Below are 17988 nucleotides of genomic sequence, written 5' to 3' on the forward strand. Positions count from 1 at the left end.
TGCTGTTGTTGTTGTTGTTGTTGTTGTTATTATTATTATTATTATTATTTCTACCTCAATTTTCTCTATATATTGAGACCCAAAGCAGCTTGTAACTTCAATAAATATACTTATTACATCATTGCATTGAATGTGGTTTTGTTTAGACACTGAGAGATTTAGATCCCATAGCCTTGCTTCGGAGGACCTAGAGCAGCCTTTCCTCTAGGCCTCCAGGGCAGTTCTGTAGTCAACCTCCGGCTCGTTCCCTCCTTTCCCTGCCTTATAGCTGCGCATCACGGACCCACCATGTGGGCCGGCACCAACTCTGGCTCCGTCTTCGCCTATGCCTTGGAGGTCCCCTCCCAGGAGAAGTTTGCGGAACGCTCCGCAGAAGCTGTCTTGGGCAAGGAGATCCAGCTCATGCACAGAGCACCGGTCGTGTCGATTGCGGTCCTTGACGGCCGGGGGAACCCTCTGCCGGAGCCCTACGAAGTCTCCCGGGACTTGGCCAAGGCCCCCGACATGCAGGGCAGCCACTCGGTGCTCATTGCCTCGGAAGAGCAATTCAAGGTGAGGGAGAAAGACCTTAGAGGAGCATGGCTTTAAGTGCATTGTTTTATCTTCCTTGGAATAGGCTTGAAAATTGTCACCTTAGCAGACTTTTGGGAGAGTGGATGCCATATGAACAAACCCACAGGTATCTCTTCTTTCAAAGTGAAAGCAAGACATGTTGCCCTCTCTCATAATTGGCTTCACAGTTGTAATTTCCATCTCTCAGAATGGTTGTGATCTCCCCTGTCTCTGAACTGGCTTCATGGCTGTTTTATATATTTATCATATCAGAAGCGAGTTGAGGGCACAGCTAACATGTATTCAGAAACACAAACAAAAATTAAAAACTTGGCCTTAAGCTCTATGTCCTTTGATCAGAAGCTGGCCACTTGGAGTGCCCCTGGTGTCGCTGTGAGAAGGCCCTCCATTGTGCATGTGGCAAGGCTCAGGTTGCATTGTTGTAGGTGGTCTTTGGTTTACTCTCCTCCGCACTCGCATGCCGTGGACTCCACTTTGTGGCCCCATTTCTTAAGGTTGGCTCTGCATCTCGTGCCAGAGCGCAGTCTGTTCAGTGCCTTCCAAGTCGCTAAATCTTTGGTGTGCCCAGAAGGGAGTCTCTCATTTGGTATCAGCCATTGATTGAGGTTCTGGGTTTGAGCCTGCCACTTTTGGACTCTCGCATGCTGAGGTGTTCCTGCAAGTGTCTCTATAGATCTTAGAAAACGATTTATTGAATTAAGTCGTTGGCGTGTAGGCTGATACCCAAACAGAGGATGGCCGGAGATGTCACTGACTTGGTGCTTTCATTATTGGCTGCTACTTCCCGACAGATGTCAAGAGGTCCAATACCAGCTAAACAGTATAATTTCTCTAGCAGTGTTGAGCATAGACACCCTGTGATAATGCAGCATGTCTCATTAAGAGCCACATCCACTGTTTTAACGTGATGGGATGTATTTCACACTGGGCATGCGTGTTGAGCAGCAGAGTAGCAAAGCGCAAGGGCAGGTGTCTTCACTGGTCTAGTTGTGATCCCCAGGTTGTACCAGTCAGCTTTCATATGATACTATTTCTAGCGCCCACTTTTAGCTTTATATGCAAGCAGTGCTTCTTATAATTCAGAGTACGATCCAGAGTGACTCCCAGGTATTTGGGTGTGCTAGATTGCTTCCTTCCCAGGTGGTCCTCAGAGCTCGATGTCTGCATTTTAGATGGATTAGGAATCAGCTGGTTTTCCCTGCAATAGTCAGTAAGGGCACATAAAACTTCAGAGACGTGCAGCATGCAACTTCATGGCTGTAACCATCCCTCTCTCTGAATTGGCTTCATGGTTGAAGTAATCCCTCTTTCTCATTTGTCATCATCTCTGTCTCTACATGGTTGGTATGTAGAGGCAGAATTGGCATCACGATTGCAATCACCGTTCTTTCTCCTTTGTAATCATTCTTTTCTCCAAATTGGCTTCATGATTGCAATCCTGCCTCTCTCACAATTGGCTTCATGGATAACTCCACTGGCTTTGAGTGAACTCTCCCAACTTCCAGGACTCTGTTCTGTTCTTTGGAGGAAGAGAAACATTATAATGTCTTGAAAGGAGATGAATGTATTGACCTTTGAAGATGGTGCTATGGTATAACTTCGACTAAGCCTCTCCCCATCCCCTTATTCGTCCTTCCCTCCCAGGTGTTCACGCTGCCCAAAGTCAGTGCCAAGACTAAGTTCAAGTTGACGGCCCACGAAGGCTGCCGGGTCCGGAAGGTGGGGCTGGTGAGCTTTGCCAGCGCAGCCTGCGAGGATTATACTGAAAACGGCCTGGCCTGCCTGACCAACTTGGGAGACATCCACATCTTCACAGTGCCAGGGCTGCGGCCGCAGGTGCACTACGACTGCGTCCGGAAGGAGGACATCAGCGGGATCGCCTCCTGCGTCTTCACCAAACACGGGCAAGGTGGGTCCGGAGCGTGTGGGGGTGGACCCCTTTTCTGGGCCTGGGCTCTGGATTTCTCTCCATGGGCAGGAGTGCAACTGGCGGAGTCTGCAGGAAATGCATTAGCCCTTAGAATAGGTATAGGCACTGTTAGGAAGTCCAAAACAACTGGAGGGCTTAAGTTTGCACATATCTGCCTTAGGAGATCTTGGAGAGGTGTGCCTCCCCAAAGTAAAACAATACCTACTGCTATTGATCTATTTATGTATCATAGTTGGGCCCTCTGCTGGCGCAGCGGGTTAAACCGCTGAGCTATTGAACTTGCTGACTAAAAGGTTGGTAGTCCAAATCCTGGCAACTGGGTGAGCTCCCTCTGTTAGGCCCAGCTTCTGCCAACCTAGCAGTTCGAAAACATGCAAATGTGAGTAGATCAATAGGTACCGCTTTGGCGGGAAGGTAACGGGGATACCTATTTTGTGTATATCTGTCCATCATTTTTGTCTGTCATGTAATTTATATCTTTTTATGTATCACATTTCCTTTTTATCTATCAGACCATCATATCTATCTACCTTATCAGTCATATCTATCTGTCAACTATTAATGAGCTACAGTATCTTGCTGTGTATCATATCTTTTGTATTTATCTGGTAATCGGGTCTATCATCAATCATGTCTACCTGTCTGTCACCTATTTATATTCTATCATATCTTTCTATCTATTGTATTTTTCCTTTGTATCTATCCATTCTGTCATCTATCTATCTATCTATCTATCTAGGTATTGTATTTAGCTATCATCTCTTATCTTATGTATCTATCCACTAGCCGTCCCCTGCCACGTATTGCTGTGGTCCAGTCTGTGTATATGTGCTTTGTGTGTGTGTATATATTTGTGTATATATGTGTGTTTGTGTGTGTGTGTGCGTGTGTGTGTATGTATGTATGTGTGTGTATGTATATATATATATATATATATATGATTTTCTGCTTGCATTGTATTTTTTTTTTTACTTTTTGGCTTTTTAAGTCTCTTCTGTGTTTTTCAGTGTTTTTTATGAGTGGTGGTCACTTGCTGGCCCGATACGTGTATTGTGTCCAAATTTGGTGTAAATTCGTCCAGTGGTTTTTGAGTTATATTAATACCTCAAACAAACATTATGTTTTTATTTATATAGATTGTATTTATTTATCCATACATCTTATCTGTCTGTTGTGTCTATGTATCATCGTTACCTTTCCTATAAGCAAATGACAAGGCACTCCAGGGTGCACATATAACATACAACAGGTAAAAACGGTACAAAAGTATAAAACACACCACATAAAATTGTAACACCAACCCCTGTCAACACATGTAGCATAAAATCAAAACAATTTTAAAACAGTAGATAAAACTAACTGCTGTCAATTCACAGGAGCCAAGTGTATCTACCAGTTGTAACTTTCTGGCATACAAATATATCTATCTTTTCTATCTACTTATCATTTATCCATCCCATCTCTTCCCAGATTGGTGGCTTACAACAATTTGAAAACACCTTCCATGTTTTTCTTTCTCTTTCCAGGCTTTTACCTGATTTCTCCCTCCGAGTTTGAGCGCTTCTCCTTGAGCACCAGGAACATCACGGAGCCGCTTTGCGTTTTGGACACGAGCCGCAGCCACGATGCCACTTGCCTTGGGTCAGTCAGGTGCCCCAAAAAGCATTCAAGAAAAGATCAATTCTAAAAAAGCCTCCTCCGTCGGTCTTTCCGCATCCGTCCGAACTCATCTGGGTTTTGACTTGACTCTTAAATCAATCAACCAGAGATTAATTTGAGAGCCATGTTTGCCTTTGGTGAGCTGCGCTCTTGCTCTTAGATATCTTGCTCCCCAAGTGCCCTGGCCATACATTATGTTGGACCTTTCCATGCAAACTGTTTAAAGAACTCAACTGTGGCCAAATGCTCTGCCTATTTTCCAAAGCAAGGTGCAATGTGCTCCCGTCTGAATTGCTGCATGGAAGATTTGCAGGTACCCCATGTGATAAAAGTCTCTGGCCATGTAACAAACAGGAAGTAGACTGCATCTACCACATTGTACACTGTTGTAGTCTTTTACCTATGTTTTTAGCCATTGGGTATTTTAAGCAGTTTTTAACTCTTGCAAATTGTATCCATTTGTGTGTTTAATCAACCAGATGTTCTTAATTTCATTACCTGCATAACTTGTACACCTAGGGTGCAATAAGGGTCTTTGGACCATGATAAAATATTGTTGTTGTTGAGAAAAGGTTTTACCCATTGCAGTCTTCACCCTCTTTTCAAACCAGAATGGCCAACACCGCTTCCTTGCTCTTTCAGGAACAACTATGCCGTGACGCCCAAACTGAACCAGGCCAACGGGACCCACATCGTTCGGAGTTTGGACCCTAATCGCTCCCTCTCCAGCATCGAACGTAAGTGAAACCCATTTTTCAGATCTGTGACCGTTGCTTTTACAGTCTAGCCAAACCGATTGACGGCATCCTGAATCAAACCTTGGGTTTGAAAGTTGGGTTATCCTTGCTTGGCTGTCCTAAATGTATTATATTCATTTACTTTACTTCCTCCCAATATTGGCAGCTAATTTTCTTTTTTGGATGTCTGCTTTGTGTTGTTGCCGTGTGCCTTCGAGCCATTTCTGAGCAATTGGACTTTATTGCATGCTAATAAAACGTTCCAGTTCCTGCCCATTTGGTAACTATATGGACCTGCGTCCATTTGTCAATGACATCTAAATTTTATTTATTTGTCGTGTCAGGGCAGCCAGTCAATTATATTACATTTCTAACAGAACAAAGCAAACAAACAGACAAAATACAAAATTTGCAAGCTTGGTAGTTGATTAAATGTCCTTTGACCAGTAGCTGGCCACTTGGAGTGGTTCTAGTGTTGCCGCAAGAAGGTCCTCCCTTGTGCATTTGGCAGGGCTCAGGTTGCATTGCAGCAGGTGGTCAGTGGTTTGCTCCTCTCCACACTCGCATGTCGAGGATTCCACTTTGTGGCCCCATTTCTCAAGGTTGGTTCTGCATCTTGTGGTGCCAGAGCACAGTCTGTTCAGCGCCTTCCAAGTCACCCAGTCCTCTGTGTGTCCAGGGGGGAGCCTCTCATTTGGTATCAGCCATTGGTTGAAGTTCTGGGTTTGAGCCTGCCACTTTTGGGCTCTCACTTGCTGAAGTGTTCCAGCGAGTATCTCTGTAGATCTTAGAAAACTATTTCTAGATTTAAGTCGTTGACGTGCTGGCTGATACCCAAACAGGGGATGAGCTGGAGATGTCTCTGCCTTGGTCCTTTTACTATTGGCTGCTACTTCCCGGCGGATGTCAGATGCTGCAATACCGGCTAAGCAGTGTAGTTTCTCCAGTGCTGTAGGGCGCAGACACCCCGTGATAATGTGGCATGTCTCATTAAGAGCCACATCCACTGTCTTAGTGTGGTGAGATGTGTTCCACACTGGGCATGCATACTCAGCCGCAGAGTAGCACAGCGCAAGGGCAGATGTCTTCACTGTATCTGGTTGTGATCCCCAGGTTGTGCCAGTCAGCTTTTGTATGATATTGTTTCTAGCACCCACTTTTTGCTTGATGTTCAGCAGTGCTTCTTGTAGGTAAGAGCATGGTCCAGAGTGACTCCCAGGTCCAGATTATGCATGGGATGTCATTACCTTATGGTCAGGACAGTAAGAAAAGTGCAGGTTTGCAGCTTGAGAGTTCTCTTGGATTCATCGTTGAGCCTGAAATCCCAGGTTTCGGCGGTGGCCAGGGTAGTTTTTGCACAACTAAAACTTGTGCGCCAGCTGCGCCCACATCTTGGGAGGTCTGACTTGGCCATGGTGGTCCATGCTCTTGTTACATCCCAAATAGATTACTGCAACATGCTCTATGTGGGGTTGCCTCTGAAGACTGCTCGGAAGCTTCAGCTAGGCCAGCGCTCAGCAGCCAGGTTACTTACGGGAGCTCTGGCCCACTTTACCTGTCTGAATGTGTCTCTCCATATGAACCATCAAGGACTTTAAGATCATATGGGGAGGCCCTGCTCTCGGTCCTGCCACCATTGCAGTCGCGTTTGGTTTTTTGTTTTTGTTTTTTGTCGGTGTCAGGAGCGACTTGAGAAACTGCAAGTTGCTTCTGGTGTGAGAGAATGGGCCGTCTGCAAGGACGTTGCCCAAGGGACACCCAGATGATTCGATGTTTTTATCATCCTTGTGGGAGACTTCTCTCATGTCCCCGCATGAGGAGCTGGAGCTGATAGAGGGAGCTCATCCGCCTCTCTCCAGATTTGAACCTTCAACCTGTTGGTCTTCAGTCCTCCCGGCACAAGGGTTTTACGCACTGCGCCACCGGGGGCTCCTGTCGCGTTTGGTGGGGACGAGAGACAGGGCCTTCTCTGTGGTGGCCCCTCGGCTGTGGAACTCCCTCCCTAAAGAGGTTACATCTTCTCACTCCTGACATTTTGCAAGACACTTAAGACTTGGCTTTGGGAGCAAGCATTTGCAGAATAGATGGTTTTTATTGGCTTAGATGATATTGTATGGACTGCATTTTTTGGACTGATTTGGAGCACGTTTTAAACTTGGTGAACTGTTTTTAAATGTATATTTATTATCATTTTATGTAATTGTGTATTTTATTGGTGTTTTTATATTGTTGGAAGCCGCCCCGAGTCCCTCATCAGAGGTCGAGAATAGGACAGAATACAAATGTTCTAAATGAATCTATATAAATAAAAATGTAATGTTCGTTTGTGGGATGAACATAACTCAAAAACCACTGGACGAATGGACACCAAATTTGAACACAAGACACCTAACAACCCTGTCCTTCACTCAAAAAAATTGATTTTGTCATTTGGGAGTTGTAGTTGCTGGGATTTATAGTTCACCTACAATCAAAGAGCATTCTGAACCCCAGCAACGATGGAATTGAACCAAACTTGGCACACGGTTCTCCCATGACCAGCAGAAAATACTGGGGGGGGGGGGGGGGGGTTGGTGGGCAGTGTCCTTTGGTTTTGGAGTTGTAGTTCACCTACATCCAGAGATCACTGTGGACTCAAACAAAGATGGGTCTGGACCAAACTCTACACGAATACTCAGTATGCCCAAATGTGAACACTGGTGGGGTTTGGGGAAAATAGAATCTTGACATTTGGGAGTTGTAGTTGCAGGGATTTATAGTTCGCCTACAATCACATAACATTTTGAACCCCACCAATGATAGAATTGGGCCAAACCTCCCACACAGAACTCCCATGTGGGCCACCGCAACGTGTGACAGGGGACGGCTAGAAAAAAAATTAAGTACATGAAGACGCGTGAAAGCAACAAAACTCTTAGGACCAGCAGTAGGATTTCAGACCAGTTAAAATCTATGCTAGGAGTGCTCATCATTTTTAAACAGAGGGCCAGTTTAGGGTCCCTCAGACTGGCTATAGGATGTTGTTGTTATTGTTGTTGTTGTTGTTGTGTGCCTTCAGGTCGTTTCAGGCTCAGGGCAGCCCCAAGGCAGCCCTCTCAAATAGTTTTCTGGTTCATATAAATTCATAGGGGATTTGCCTTGGTCTTCCTCTGAGGCTGAGATTGTGGGACTTGCCTCAAGTCATCCAGTGGGTTCGGAGCCACCGTTCGAGGTTAAAACTACTCCGCCACGCTTCCTTACTTATTTTTCCTATCTACCTTTCCATCTCATTTTCTTCTCTTTCATCCCTCTTTTCCCTACCTTCTTTTTCTCATTCCCTCTCTTTTTCCTACCTCTTTTTCTTCCTTTTCTTTTTTTCCTCTCTGTTTTCCTCCCAGTTCGAGGTTAAAACCACTCCGCCACACTTCCTTACTTATTTTTCCTATCTACCTTTCTATCTCCTTTTCTTCTCTTTCATCCCTCTTTTCCCTACCTTCTTTTTTCTCATTCCCTCTCTTTTTCCTACCTCTTTTTCTTCCTTTTCTTTTTTTCCTCTCCGTTTTCTTCCCTCCGTTTTGGAGGGAGCAAGAAAGTCTGGAGAGTATCTGTCCATTTTGGAGGAAGGCAATGAGAGGAAAGGAAAGGAAAGGAGGGTTAAGGAAGCCAAAAGAGGGTAGTGGTAGCAGTGAGTCTAAAGTTTAGGGCCAGGGAAATCTCTTGTCGGGCTAATTCTGGCTCGTGGGCCGTGGTTTGAGGGCCCCTGCTTTATGCGTATCACTCTGCTTCTTTAAGGATCTCCCGAAGAGCACCAAGCGTCCTTTTCCCCGACGCCGGTCGACTCCCCCAATAACAGCATCGACACCCCTCTGGATATGACGGGAGACATCACGGCGGAGGAAGTGAAGGACTATTTGGCGTAAGTCTCTCCGGCAAAACGGGAATATTGGGAGTTTGGAATGCTCCCCTTCTTTTTCATGTGGTAACAATCAAAACTCAAAATAGGAAACGCTTCTGGCCCTGAGCATTTCAGAAAGCATCTTATAAGCCAAACAAATACAGTGGGTTTTTTTCACTGTCTTTCAGGCCTTCGGAAGAAACAGAGAGAAACCGGAGGAACGTCAACGAGGATGATGCTCGATCTCCAGGGATCCTAATTAAATGAGGTACGGACCAAGACGGCACCATGTAACATATTTGTCCCTGGGTTATTTCCCAATTGGTTCTATCATAAAAACATAGGGGATGTATTGTCGAAGACTTTCATGGCCGGAATCACTGGGTTGCTGTGAGTTTTCCGGTCCATTCACCTGTCCTTCTACCAAAGTCTATTATTATAGTTGTTGTTGTTGTTGTTGTTGTTGTTGTTGTTATTATTTACATATACTACCAAAGTCTGTTGTTGTTGTTACCTGAGCAACAAGGTCCATTCACCTATTCTTCTACTTATTATTATTGTTTTACCTGAGCCCAAAGTTCATTCACGTTCTTCTACTTGAGTCCATTATTACATTATTACCAGAGCCCAAAGTCCATTCACCTGACCTTCTACATGAGTCCATTATTATTACTATTATTTTACCTGAGCCCAAAGTCCGTTCACCTGGCCTTCTACCTGAGTCCATCATCATCATCATCATTATTATTTTACTGTTACTATTCTGTGTTGAATGCTTTCATGGTGGGAATTACTGGGTTGCTGTGAGATTTCAGGGCTTGTTTGGCCATGTTCCAGAAGCATTTTCTCCTGACGATTCGCCCACATCTATGGCTGGCATCCTCAGAAGTTATAAGGTCTGTTGGAAACTAGGCAATTGAGGGTTATATCTGTGGAATAATGTCCAGGCTGGGAGAAAGAACTCTTGTCTGTTTGAAGCAAGTGTGAATGTTTCAATTGGCCACCTTGATGAGCATTGAATCGCCTTGCAGCTTCAAAACCTGGCTGTTTCCTGCCTGGGGGAATCCTTTGTTGGGAGGTGTTAGTTGGCCCTGATTATTTCTTGTCTAGAATTCCCCTGTTTTCTGAGTGTGGTTCTTTATTTACTGTCATGATTTTAGAGTTTTAGAGAGGAAACAAACAAGGACATCTAATCACCTCTCAACAAAAGTTTGCTCCAGGCACTGTCAGGCCATTATATGCTAATCAAGGTGGTCAGTTGAAACATTCACACCTAGCTCCAGCAGACAAGAGTCCTTTGTCTTACCCTGGTCATGCCACAGATATATAAACCCATTTTCCTAGTTCCAACAGACCTCACTACCTCTGAGGATTCTTGCCATAGATGCAGGCGAAACGTCAGGAGATAATGCCTCTAGACCATGGCCATATAGCCCGAAAAAGCCTACAACAACCCAGTGATTCTGGCCATGAAAGCCTTCGACAATACATCACATAGATTGTTTATATTTTTATGAGATGTGTTTTATTGTTTACCTGTGCGGCATTTAATTTTTGCCATATTTGTTAGCCGCCTTGAATCCTTTCTCAGGTCGAGAAAGCTGGGGTAGAAATGAAGTAAATAAATCTTGCAGCACATTTTGCGAGAGTTTTTCAACAAAATATCTCATTGAGTCTCCACTAATTCGACATAGTTTGCACCACAAAAACTAAGTTTCTGGAATGGGAACAACTACTTTCAGCGTAAGGACCCTATAATTAAACAGGAAATATTTCAATCCAGGAACAGATATTTTCCTCAATTGTGTTACGTAGTGTAGTAACTATAACAATAATATAATTTCCTATTACAGAGGCGGAGAAGTCATTGAAGGAGGCAGAAGCAACTTGGGACTTGATTTTGCGACAAACTCTTTGAAAGACGCATTTTTGCCGTTTACGCAAGGATCAACAACAAGTGGGATTATTACCTTGAACTCAAAAACCTTCTCGTTTTCGGTACGTTTCCGAATTTGCCTCTCAATCCGTCTTTCTCGGGAAAAAGCCTGTGCCATGCGTTTATGACGGGCCAGTTGCGTTGCGTGAAAGGAACCCGCGGCGCCTCTTAATCATCCTCCGTTTTTGGAACGCAAGGAAAGAACGGAACCGAGTTGGCGCCGTTTCTTTGGAGCGAAGCCTCACAATGAGCTCTTAGGAAAACAAGCAGCTTTTTATATAGGATCTTTGGAACCTCGGAATCCTTTTATTGTACGATTTTTTGTTTTTCCCGCGGGACAATAACACATAAGTATTTTGACCTATTTCCAGAGCCTTTGGATTGGGAAGCCGGACGGAATCGGTACTGAGCCTCCTCCCCGAAAGCTCCTTTTTGGGGCCAAATCCTGCCTTTTCGGGGTCTGGGAAAATGACTTTTTTCTAAGGGTTTTCCTTTTATTTGATGGTCTTTTTCTTGAAGGATTCTTCTTACGAAGTCTTTTGGGGTTTTGAGCGAGTTGGGGTCCACTTTGTGGGGAAAAGCAGACTTCGGGGAAACTTCGATGCACAAACAAACCTTGGTGCTTGAACCAGAAAAAAAATAATGTCAGAATTCACGTCCTTTTCCTGCTTTGCTGTTTGTATTCGTCTCAATGTTTCGAGGAAAATATGAATTTTTCGGACATTCGGGCAGGATTTTGGTCACTTTGTAAGGTATGTTTCTCCACCCAAAAAGTCTTCTTTTAACAGGAAAAGTATACAGAGCCTAGACTGGATTGCAAAACCTATCGTCCCTTCCTCTGCACAGCCAATTTGGGGGAGTTAATGATTGCTTTCGGACATCTGCATGATTTCTCTCTTAGCTGCATGCAGTTCGCGGCTTCTTGAAACAAAGCTATTTGGAGCCCCTCCAAGTGGACTACAAGTCCCATCCTCTCTTTGCCATTTCTTGGGATACGATGGGTTTTGCAATTCAGGTTTAATTTCACTTTTGGATTGGTATGAACAGGGTAAGTCTAGTGTGTGTTTGGATGTTTTTGGAGTGCGAAGGTGCCGAACGCTTGCCGAATGACCGAAAGGGCCACCTCAATTCCCATTTCTGATCAGAACCAAGGCTTGCGTTGCTCACGTTTCATCCTTCATTGGTTTCATTACTTCTTCCATTGGAAGGTCTTTCGTCTGTCATTCGAACCCACTTCCCTTTCCCCACTTTGTTTTTATTTCTTCTTGGGTTTTTCGTTCACATTCCTTCGACTCAATTCCGGTGCCAAAAAAAAGAAGAGGTTGGGACCATTACTTCTCGCATGGGATTTGTAGTCCACAATCTTCCCCAGTCCTCGTGATGCGTCCATACTTGCCAATTGCAGCGCATCGAAACCCCTTTAACTGTCAAAACATTCTGGGATGTGTAGAAAAGTCTCAGAATTCTGTCACGACAGTTAAAGCGGTATCAAACTGCGACAGATTGTGCAGTGTGGATGTGTTTTGTTCCCATCCTTCTTCCTGGGACTTTTGTGCCTAGGAAAGGCTGGAAAATATAAAGAAGGTCATGTATGTATGTGTGTATATGTGTGTGTGTGTGTATCTCAAATCATTTGGTCTCGGCCTAAGATAAGATCCAGTCTTAGATCCAGAGTTTTGCGCAAAGTTAATGGGTCATTCCTTTCTCCCCAATGACGACTTTGCAAGAAATTCGGAATATTTCGGTACAGGTTGCATTCCCTTTCTATCCCTTTGTTTGTATGTGTGTTTGCTTGTGTCAAAGAGAGCGAATGGAGTGTCTAAACAGGGATGAGGAATTCGTAGCGGAAATGTGCCATTGTGTGTCTTAATTTCCTTTTCGATGAATTGCGGAGGGGAGGGATGGAGGGAGGGAATTAGTCTCCTTGGTAGAATGTACCCTCTTATTGGGAATCATTTTTTGTTCCGGTCCAGATAACGGATTTAGCCTTGTTTAGCTATTAATACAGGTTTTTAATAAACGAAACAAGAAAAAAAAAACCACCCCCAAATAAAGCATTTACAGTAATATCTTTAAGGCTGTGTGGCTGTCTGTCTGAAAGGGTCTTGGATCGAAACCGAAACAAAAACGTTTGATTTCTCTTTATACATTTGTATTTGAAGCTTCTATCCTGGAGTAAGTGAAGCCGCTCTGCATTTAATCCAAACAGTATTATTATTATTATTAGGATCCCCCAGTGGCGCAGTGGGTTAAAGCACTGAGCTGCTGAACTTGTTGACTGAAAGTTCACAGGGTCAAATCCAGGGAGCGGGGTGAGCTTCTGCTGTCAGCCCCAGCTTCTGCCAACCTAGCAGTTTGAAAACATGCAAATGTGAGTAGATCAATAGGTACCGCTCCAGCGGGAAGGTAACGGCGCTCCATGCGAGTGACCACATGACCTTGGAGGTGTCTACGGACAACGCCGGCTCTTCGGCTTAGAAATGGAGATGAGCACCAGCCTCCAGAGTCGGACTCGACTGGACTTAATGTCAGGGGAAAATCTTTACCTACCTTTACCAATTATTATTATCATTATTATTAGAAACATAACAAGATGAGTCCACAGCAGACACTCTGCTGGCTGTTGTATTGGATCACACGTCTTATCAGTGCCGATTGTTTTTAAGTGCAGGCCAAGGTCTTTAGGCACTGCACCCAGTGTGCCAATCACCACTGGGACCATCTTTACTGGTTTGTGCCAGAGTCTTTGCAGTTCAGTCTTTAAAACCTCATATCGTGTCATCTTTTCCAGTTGTTTCTCTTCAATCCTGCCGTCACCTATTATTATTATTATTATATGCTGATTTGGCAGGACCCCTCAGCACTGCTAATATGACTAATGAGAGCTCTCATAAAGCAGAACCAGAGCTGCGAAATCATTTTGGAATGGAAATTTCCAGCACTTTGGATATGGCCTATTTTAACATTTGGACTAAAACCCAGAACTGATTTACCCGTATAGCTGATTGGGCTGTGAATACTTTGCTGTGTTTTGTATTTACTGCTATTGTATTACGATGCCAACAGTTATTCCCCATTGATTGTCATGCAATGTTGGGATTTGTAGTTCAGGGAGGGAACGTAGTATTTTCATTATAAACTACTTGAAGTCCCTAGCAATGCTCAAGTTAGGCATTTTATAAAGATAAATATTAGTAGTAGTCATGTTTTGGATTTTGTCATTTGGGAGTTGTAGTTGCTGGGATTTATAGTTCACCTACAATCAGAGAGCATTCTGAACCCCACCAATGATGGAATTCAACCAATCTTGGCACACAGAACTCCCATGACCAACAGAAAATACTGGAAGAGTTTGGTGGGCACTGACCTTGAGTTTTGGAGTTGTAGTTCAACTACATCCAGAGAGCACTGTGGATTCAAACAATGATGAATCTGGACCAAACTTGGCACGAATACTCAGTATGTCCAAATGTGAACACCAGTGGAGTTTGGAGAAAACAGACCTTGCTATTTGAGAGTTATAGTTGCTGGGATTTATAGTTTACCTACTATAGTTTACCTACTACTGGACTTAATGTCAGGGGAAAATCTTTACCTACCTTTACCAATTATTATTATTATTATTATTATTAGAAACATAACAAGATGAATCCACAGCACACAAAGAGCACTCTGAACCCAGCCCGCAATAGATCTGCACCAAACTTGGCACACTACCTATATGGCCAATATTGAATACTGGTGGGGTTAGGGTGGGCAGGGGGAGTGTGTTGTTTTTTTAATTCTGGGAATTGTAGATCACATACACCAAAAAGGAAGAGAAGGGCAGGTGGAGAGATCTTCAGCCTTCTCTGCCAAAAGGGTTCCTGAGACCATCAGATATGTGTTTTCTGGTGGTCTTTGGTGACCCCCCTTTCGACCCTGCCAGGGGTCCCAAACTCCAGGTTGAGAAACACTGAGATAGACCCATATCTACACAGATCCATACCTACATACCTTCATAGATCAATACCGTCATACCCATATAGATCCATACCTACGCAGACCCGTATCTACACAGATCCATACCTTCATGTATTTATACCTTCATACCTACCTAGGTCCATACCTACACAGATCCATACATCAGATAAAAATATACCTACCTATGGGGGTTCATAGACACATTGGCAAGGGGGCTCCATGGGGAAGATGGCCAAAGAGATATATGCTTGCTTACCTACATCCATCCACCCAGAGAAATGTATTTTCAATTTTATTATATAGAATAGAATACATAAAATAGAGAGCTGAAGTCTCAGTGGAAGAACCCGAATCCCAGCCGCAACATTTCCCAGGAAATGCCTCGGAAATATCACTGCGCTAAGAAAAACAAGTGCGGAGAGCGGTGCGACAGTGTTTGGGTCTAGAAGGAGGTGGGGCTTTGATCCAAAGGGGTGGGGCCTGACTTAGCTCCACCCCCAAAGGGGAGGCACTGGTTGGCTCCACCTCAAAGGGGAGGTGCCTCTCCTGGCTCCGCCCCTTCTCGTAACATTTTTCCCGGTGCGCTGCTGCTTAAAGGAACAGGATAAATAAGGAAAGGGGCTGCCTATAGAAGGCCATAGTAGCCAGTCCTGAGTGCGGATTAGGCGGGGGGTTTCCGGAAAACACTCCAAGCGTGGAAGCAGCGGGTGAAGGCGGGTGGCTCGTTGCCCTTCCGGACGAGGCGGAGCTTCCTCGGTTGCGCCGTCTCTTTGGAGCGCATGTGCTGGATGTAGACCTAGGAAGGAGGAAGAACGGTTGCTTACCTGTAACCACCTTTGTTCGAGTGGTCGTCTGTGAAATTTGCATATATGGGCGTAGGAAATCCATATGTGCAATTTCACAGAGACCACGAAGAAGAAAGACGGACCCTTACAGCATGGCTAAACATCCCACCAGTTAATTGTCCCTTAAACAGGAATTATGCGGCAAAGAAAAGCCCATTACTTAAGGGACTCAATCTGGGAACACAACTCCCATCATCCCCAGCCACATCGAGTAGGAGTGCTCCGTACCTGGCATGCTTTGAGACTCAGCTTGATTTCCACTTGGCTTGTCTGAGTCCCAACCCACATATACACCTGTGAAAAGATACATGGAATTATTATTACTACTACTACTACCACTATTACTATTTGTGGGTAATAAATTTGTATTATTATTATTGGGTAATAAATGCATTATATTACTTTCATTAAAAGTGAACAATCAATTCATTATATTATTGTTGCATATTGCATTTAATTATTATTATTATTATTGTATTGTTGAAGGCTTTCATGGCCGGAATCACTGGGTTGTTGTAGGTTTTTTCGGGCTATATGGCCATGGTCTAGAGGCATTCTCTCCTGACGTTTTGCCTGCATCTATGGCAAGCATCCTCAGAGGTAGTGAGGACCTCTGAAGATGCTTGCCATAGATGCGGGCGAAATGTCAGGAGAGAATGCCTCTAGACCATGGCCATATAGCCCGAAAAAACCTACAACAACCCATTATTATTATTATTATTATTATTAGAAGCAGGTAATTCATATTATTATTACTATTATATTTGTAGGGTTTTCAGTTGTATATTGTTTTTCGCATTCTTAGCCGCTTTGGGCCTCTTAAGAAAAAAGAAACATACAATAATAGTAGTAGTAATACTAGTAAATATTTTATTTATTTATTTTATTTCCTTCATTTCTACCCCACTCTTCTCCCACAAGGGGACTCAGGGCGGCTTCACATAAGCATCAGTGATGCTGTCAACATATACATTCCATTATAACAGTAAAACTCAATTAAAACATTATAAAAATTCATCAATAAATTCATTTAACATTCAATCAACAATATTGTACTGTTTTTACGATTATTTGCCGCTTTGAGTCTCTTAAAGAGAGAAGCAGCAGGCTATAATGATAATAATTATTGTTGTCACATATTACAGTGTTTTAGCATTGTTAGCTGCTAAGAGAAAATAAGCAGGATATAATAATAATAACAATAATAATAATAATAATAATATACATCACACAGTCCTAGACACCTGGGAAGTGTTCAACTTGTGATTTTGTGATATGAAATCCCACATAAATATCTCGTTTGCTGTGACATAATGTGTTTTGTGTCAGTAAAATAAATAATAATAGTAATAATGATGATGATGATGATTTAGATAATAATAATGAGGATTTAAAGATGGAACTGCAAAGACTCTGGCACAAGCCAGTCAAGGTGGTCCTAGTGGTGATCGGCACACTGGGTGCAGTGCCTAAAGACTTTGGCCTGCACTTAAAAACAATAGGTGCTGAGAAAATTACCATTTGTCAGCTGCAAAAGGCCACCCTACTGGGATCTGCACGCATTATTCACCAATACATCACACAGTCCTAGACACTTGGGAAGTGTCTGGCATGTGATTGAATACAAAAGCCAGCACAGCTTTTGGAGGTGGATTGGGCCTGCAACCTGACCATCATATCTTTGGATTTGGGGGCTTCCTCGTCCCTGGACCCCGAAGGCACTCATCTCCCTGCAACCTGACCCTCATATCTTTGGATTCGGGGGCTTCCTCGGCCCTGGACCCCGAAGGCACTCACCTCCCGTCCGTTGTCTAGGAGCATGATGTCGTCGTCCGCAAGATCATCCTGGCAGAAGTCCGAACATTTCTCCGACACGGCGAAGTAGCCCTTCTCATTGGAGCACCTGGGGAAGCAAAGTCCCGTATTTACGTAAAGAGCGTAAAGTCTTGTTAGTCACTGTGACTGGGTGGACTACAACACCCACCAGTCTCACCCACCCAGTATATGAGGTCCAAAGTCTAGAGCCACTACCTAGAAGACCTTGTCTCCTCCAATGTATTTCTATCCCTATATCAGTGCTTCCCAAGCTGTAGTCCTTGGACCACGAGTGGTCTGCAAAAACCAAAATCTGGTCCACAGCATCAGCGTTACTACATCATTCCAATGAGAGTGACTGGTCTCACAAAACCCTCTTATAGTGTCGAGGCTTATTAAATATATAATTTTTTTTGGGTGAGTGAGCGGATGGCATATGTTCTGTATCAGAATCTATATATATATTTATATATATAGATTCTATATATTTTGGGGGGGGGGGAGTGAGCAGATGGGGACAACTGGATGGCATATGTTCTGTATCAGAATCTAGAGCTGATAAGCTCCCATCTGTCAGCTCCATCTTCTCATGCAGGGACATGAGAGAAGCCTCCCACAGGATGGAAACACACCTGGGTGTCCCCTGTGCAGTGTCT

At 43.9% G+C, this 17988-nt stretch overlaps 2 protein-coding genes across 3 annotated transcripts in view; one reads left to right on the forward strand and one right to left on the reverse strand.

Moving 5' to 3' along the window:
- Positions 1-12785, forward strand: part of LOC132782110 (lethal(2) giant larvae protein homolog 1) — a 67898-nt gene extending 55113 nt beyond the window's left edge. For both annotated transcript variants that reach the window (XM_067473175.1, XM_067473176.1), the window contains exons 17-23: positions 269-552; positions 2218-2482; positions 4030-4144; positions 4805-4899; positions 8671-8794; positions 8962-9041; positions 10627-12785. In XM_067473175.1, coding sequence (XP_067329276.1) covers positions 269-552; positions 2218-2482; positions 4030-4144; positions 4805-4899; positions 8671-8794; positions 8962-9040 — 962 coding nt within the window. In that variant the 3' untranslated portion in view covers position 9041; positions 10627-12785. The remainder of the gene's footprint in view (positions 1-268; positions 553-2217; positions 2483-4029; positions 4145-4804; positions 4900-8670; positions 8795-8961; positions 9042-10626) is intronic.
- A 2166-nt stretch (positions 12786-14951) lies between these two features.
- LOC137097890 (protein flightless-1 homolog) overlaps positions 14952-17988 on the reverse strand; it is a 53017-nt gene continuing 49980 nt past the window's right edge. Inside the window, exons 28-30 of the mRNA XM_067473262.1 lie at positions 17315-17420; positions 15746-15811; positions 14952-15468 (exon numbers count right to left, since the gene is read on the reverse strand). Coding sequence (XP_067329363.1) covers positions 15334-15468; positions 15746-15811; positions 17315-17420 — 307 coding nt within the window. The 3' untranslated portion in view covers positions 14952-15333. The remainder of the gene's footprint in view (positions 15469-15745; positions 15812-17314; positions 17421-17988) is intronic.

This window comes from Anolis sagrei, chromosome X (assembly GCF_037176765.1).
Source record: "Anolis sagrei isolate rAnoSag1 chromosome X, rAnoSag1.mat, whole genome shotgun sequence".
NCBI classification, from domain to species: Eukaryota; Metazoa; Chordata; class Lepidosauria; order Squamata; family Dactyloidae; genus Anolis; species Anolis sagrei.